The sequence below is a fragment of the Microtus oregoni genome, unplaced genomic scaffold, assembly GCF_018167655.1.
Source record: "Microtus oregoni isolate MIOR12 unplaced genomic scaffold, Mior012 000102F_ref0000329, whole genome shotgun sequence".
Classification (NCBI taxonomy): Eukaryota; Metazoa; Chordata; class Mammalia; order Rodentia; family Cricetidae; genus Microtus; species Microtus oregoni.
This window is the reverse complement of record NW_024544716.1, coordinates 1086658-1092239: the sequence shown is the minus strand read 5'-3', so window position 1 is coordinate 1092239 and position 5582 is coordinate 1086658. Positions and strand designations below refer to the sequence as shown.

Here is a 5582-nt window from a genome sequence, read left to right as displayed (position 1 = left end):
GGTTTGGCCTCTCTGGGCACTCCATACATTTGTTACGCAGTAGTTCATGTGGACGACACACACACACACACACACACACACACACACACACACACGAAAAACAAACATGTTAAATGGATAATTTCAAAGATTGATACAATTTGAGACAAACCCAGTAATCCAAATCAACCCATCTCAGAAAGATACTCCGCCTTGTAGAATTTCTTTCAAGGTAGGATCTTGATTATGCACACATGGACCCTATGTTTCATATCATGAAATGCAGGCAGAGTACTGATGTCTAAAGGGCTCGTGTTTGAGGTTTGAAATGGGAGGAGATGTGGCGACAGCAGTAGTGTGTTCACTTTACAGTATGCACTCTAGGAAACTTACCATGTTCAGTAACTCTGACGTGAATAATCAGACAGAAACCACATTAATTACAGTACTGTTCGGCCAATGACCCCAGCATATTCCTGGCTAACTCTAACATCTTAATAAAGCCAAGTAATATTAACCTGTTATCACCGTGAGTCTGTGACCTATTGGCAATGTTCGGGCATTGAGGCATCTTTCTCCTTCGGCAGCTACATGGCATCTCTTTGAGTTTGCCTGCTTTCTCTCTACATCTCAGTTCGAATTTCCTACATGGCTTTGACCTGCTCAGTCATTGGCTGAAACAGATTTACTCATTAATGACCAGTGGTAATAAAACATATTCACAGCATACAGAGGGGACTCCCACATCATCCTAGAATCCTGAAAATTAAATTCCAGGAAAATAATCTTATTGCCACTAGAGCTTTTTGCTACAGCTTTAACATTAAATAAGTAGTACCACTGACTTATAGCATATGTTGTATCTATGTCACATGTATTATTACATAATTAGGAAACATAAATTAATAATAGTAAAGTTCTAAGGAAGACATCAAAGCCCTCTCTATATACTCATGGATAAAATCGCAGTCTTAAGTTTCTACAGTCACTTATAATGTCTTCAAGTATTTATAAATTTATAAACTATTTCTTTCCCTTCACATATATGCATATATCTAAATATTATTCTGCATTACTATGTATGTATCTACATATCTACACATTCAGCTAAGCCTCTAAACTTCATGTATGCATGAATATCTATGTGTATCTACATCTTACCTGTGTGTGATGAATAGCGTTGTGTCCCAAAGGTTTGGGCAGCACTTACACTGCATAGCCATAATATCTCGAAATTTCCATATCTTTCTCCCTCTGAAGGAAAAGCTGTGGTTTTCCCAGAGAGGTACACTTGGCAGCATTCTCTCTCTCCTGTTGAGCCCGCCTCTTCATGGCCTCCCTCTCTGGCCTCTGCTCTTCAGTGATAGGCTGTGAGATGACTGGCCCCGGAATGTTGACTTTCTTCCAAGGAATTGGTAAGTGGCTGAAATCTTGCCGCAGGTATTGGGATTGAGGCTGGGGAGGATCTAGGGTCTTGTTTGTGGCAAAAGAAAGAGGCTCCCTGTGGAGTGAAGTGTGAGATGATGCTCTGTAGGGTGCAGGCAAAGAGGCAGGCGGTTGAGGCCCAGGGCAAGACTGGATGGGCTTGCTTCTAATTGGACGTGTGGCACTGGTAGCAACTGGCAGAGCCGACTTGTCAGAGGCCATCAGTGATGTGCTGGCAGGAGCTGGTTGGGATGACTTGAGTTTGGGTTGCCTAGCAGTGTGGGATTGAGACCTCACTGGGTAAGCTGTAGTGGGCCTGTGCGAAGCCAGGCAGTGAAGCTTTCTGGAAACAGGTCTGTCTTGAGGCTTGTCCAGGGCTAGGAAAGGCAGAGGTACTAATTTGACCTTCCCAGCTGGGGACAGCTCATCCAGGCACAGAGATGGACACCGCTTGGGAGCACTGCTCTCTGTTCTCTGAGCATTGCCCGGGATTCTACCAGGGCCTCGACCCTCACGGGGCGCATCTCCCAGGGATGTGGCGGTTGGGCCTGTCCTGGGATCTTTGTTGCTGCTCAAGTTCAGCAGAGCCCGGGAGGAGGAGACGCCAGTTTTCCTCTCACTCTTCTTCCCCAGTGGGTGAAAGACCTGCACAGACGCCAACATGTGCATGCCGAGGTGAGTTCGAGGCTTCTTAAAGCTGTCATGGCTGAGCTCAGGTGGATTCCTCTTCCTCTTGGTCTTTGGGATGGCGGGCTTCTCTTCTGCCTTGACTCTGTGACTTGATGGCTTCAGCTCCTCTGTTTTCTTGGAGCTGTTTCCTCTGGTGTCCTTGGCCTTTTCTTTCCCCTGTGCCCTTGCTACGCTGGGCCTCTTGGGTACAAATATCTGAGATTTGCTCTGCACGTGGTTGGCCGTGTTGTCTATGGTTCCAGGATCATCTTCCTTCAGCATATCCTCGTGATGGGTTCTGGCCTGAAGAGCTCCATGAAACACATCAGAGACTTTCTGGTTTTTCTTGATGCCCAGTTCAGATAGTCCATTAAAGATGCTGGTGCGTGACTGGGCCTGGTCCCTCCTGATGTCTTTGGAGTCTTTGGTTTGGCTTGCTGTGTGATCTTCCATTTGGTCAAGGCCAGTGTTGAAGTTTAAGAGTTGGGGAAGGTGAATATCTGCCACCAGAGTAGTCATGTCTGCAAAGTCATTGCTAGACTCCATGACACTCTGCAGAGCCTCAGGGTCTTCCAGACCAAGGCTACTGTTTCCCAAAGTGGCATTTTGAGAAGCTAGCTTCTGCCTCAGGCTCCCAACATCACTGTAGTTCAAGGGCTGCTGCATGCCAGGGTATGCTGAAGGGAGGGGTGATGCGTCTTGGTTACATTTTGTGCCCTCATAGGAATCCAGAGGTGTTGATTGCTCAGCATTCATCTCATCTGCATTGTTCTTCTGTGTCTTTTCCAGGCTTGGGGCTGGAGGCAAGGCCAGGAATTCAGAAGGACTGTGCATGAGGGCAATTAATGACCTGTTCCCACTGACAGGTGCTGTCTTCATCTGGGCATCCTGGGTGCAGGCATTGCCGAGGTCTGGACTCTGCAGCAGACACAGTGTCTGCCCTGAAGGTGTCAACCCCAGGGTTGTCTCCCTCTCCACCACTGAAAAAGAGGAAGTTCGAAGTCAGTGCCTGGTAAGTGAGATGCTACCCCCGCTTTCAGTGCACCTGAGCACTGAGGCTCCTGCAGCAGTGTTGCAGGCATTGCTATGAGCTCTGCTGGAGGAGCAGGGAAAGCAGCCCTCTTTGGAGACACATAGTAACTACTCATTTGTTTCTCATGACCGTGTGAGATCACGTTTTCTCTTGTGTTTGTGTGGTGTGTACATGCTTAGTGATCATGGGGAGGTGACAGAATTCCTTGGTGTGCGCTCTTCCCTTTCTCCCCCATTTTCCTTTGAAACAGTGCCTCTCATTGCCTTGGGAGTTTGCTCTGAGACAGGTTGTGTTGCTCACTGTTTCCTAATCTTACTCATCTCCACCAGTTTCTTTCTGTTCATTGTATTACTCATATGGCCCCTGAAGCCTGGATTTTTATTTGGGTTTAGGTATCCATATCAGTTCCTCAATTCTGAAAGGCAAGCGGTTCAAAAGCCCTGACATTCCTTAAGGATCACGTTTCACAGAATTTTTGTTAGTGATGTCAAAATGTAAGACTGCGAAAGCTTTGAGCATCAACTTTGTAACAGAGAACATGTCTACATAGTCTTGGCCTTGGGTCACTGCTGAAGATTCAGAAAGAAAGAGTAAAAGAAAAAGAGAAAGTGGAAGAGAGATGTAGAGGAGGAAAAGAGACAGAGAAAAAGAGAGAGGTTGATCGTGACAGATAGGGTGAGATGCTTCAACCCTGCTTATCAATATTACACAGGTCAAAGCAGACTGTCACTAGAGCTTAAGTGTTAGAGAATGTCACAGCAGACACTTGGAGTGTGGGAGAAGACTTCCTCCAGGTCAGATTCAGGGTTCCATTTCTCTGGATACTAGTTTCAACTCAGGGGAATCTTAGTTGTAGAAAAACAGATAAAATTCTCGATGTCATCTAGAATCTGGAGACATAGATTAGGAAAGAGGTGATTTTAGTGAGCTGCTGCATGGGCCTGATTAGCCTTGGCAGTGAAATGCGTTCCTGTGGTGTGGTCCTTGGACATGTCTTAATGAAGGTTGAGTGTCACTCACTTTCCTGTATTCTCTCTCATTATAGAGACTGAATTTAGGGGTAATGAGCCTGAGCCACAGCCTACATGTCAGGACTCCCATTCTTCCTCTGTGTGGACATCCACTTCTGAAAGGTAGAGCTGTGTCTCCTCTGAGGGCTGATCTCACACCTCCCTTCCTGGCTTTACTCACCTTGAAGACTGGTGTCTGGCATGGTTTGAGCAGATGTGGGCCAGTAGATGGGACAGGTGGAGAGAGGTGTTTGGATGTTCATTGGCTGAATCTCCTGTAGTGCCATCACCATCCCTGGGTGCAGAGAGGAAGCCTGATTCCCAGAGCAGGACACAGAGCCATAGGCCTGCAGGCACTGCCAGAATTCTTCAGCCATCGGAGGACCCAGGCTGTTCTGGTCATTGTAATAGACCTGACTTCCATCCAGGTAGCAAGGTGCCAGGATATATCGTTGATCTGGTAGATTTGATGGCGTTGCCTCTACAAGGCAGGCAGACAGTGTTGGATAGGATGGCGGTAATGCATTGATATGGAAAGTATTGTCACACTGGGCTGTTATAGACCTAGACGAGGGGGTGGTATTCTGGTCAATGACAGTTACAGGGGCATCCAGGAATGGAGCTTCCCTTCTGGTGGTGCTTTCTCTGAGATCCCAGTGGAGAACACCTGGATAGGAAAATGTCGAAGTAGAGATCTGGTTCTGGTCAGTTGGCTCAGTCAGCATGGTCGTGCCAGCTCGTTGGTAAAGACAGGCACTGTCCATGAGCTGCTGGCAGCATGTGCTGGAGTCTGATGACAGGAGCCATGCTGAGCTCACAGCTGGGGTGCAGACCCCGTAGAAATTGCACACAGTTCCTGCTGAGGGTGTGGCATTCCTCAGCACAGGCACAGAGGGCTGCAGAGCACATTCTGTCCCAGTGAAAGGTGCACTTTGGCAATTTTCTGTAGGAAGCAAGAAGAGAGTTGGAAAAAGTTGAGATGGAGGCTTTCTACCCCCTGGGAGGGACTGTGTTATCTCCAGGTTGTACTGAGTGGGAGAGTCTAGCATCTATGTTCCCTTACATATGCCAAGCAAGTGGGTTAAGATTGATCGGTGGGGCTATGAAGGATGACAATCACGAGATGAACTGTCTGCTTTTTCCTGTGTGGGCATGGAAATCCTGGTCAATCTGGCTTAATCCTCACTCAGATCTAGACACGATGCTCCTTTTCCCTGATTGTAATATAATAATGCCTGTTGGGACACTTCCTCGCAAATATATTCTACAACAGAGGTTATTATTGGGAAGAGACCCATAGGCATATTCCATACCTGGAACTTTGTCCTGTTCTCTGCAGATCTTACAGTATAGAGTGACCTAAACTCACTCTACGTTGATCAGTCTGGCTTTGAAATCACACAGACAGGTCTGCTTCTGCCTCTAAAGTGCTGGTGCTGGAGCCCCTGCCATGTCCACCAGGCCAA

General features: G+C 47.2%; 1 protein-coding gene across 1 annotated transcript; it reads right to left on the bottom strand.

Annotated features, from left to right (window-relative positions):
* Positions 1-1185: 1185 nt before the first annotated feature.
* On the bottom strand, positions 1186-5057 carry LOC121443200 (uncharacterized protein C2orf78 homolog; the record flags this gene model as incomplete). Its single annotated transcript, XM_041644874.1, has 2 exons — positions 1186-3053; positions 4298-5057. Coding segments are annotated over 2 exons (2628 nt in total), but the record flags the coding sequence as incomplete, so codon positions are not given.
* Positions 5058-5582: the final 525 nt, after the last annotated feature.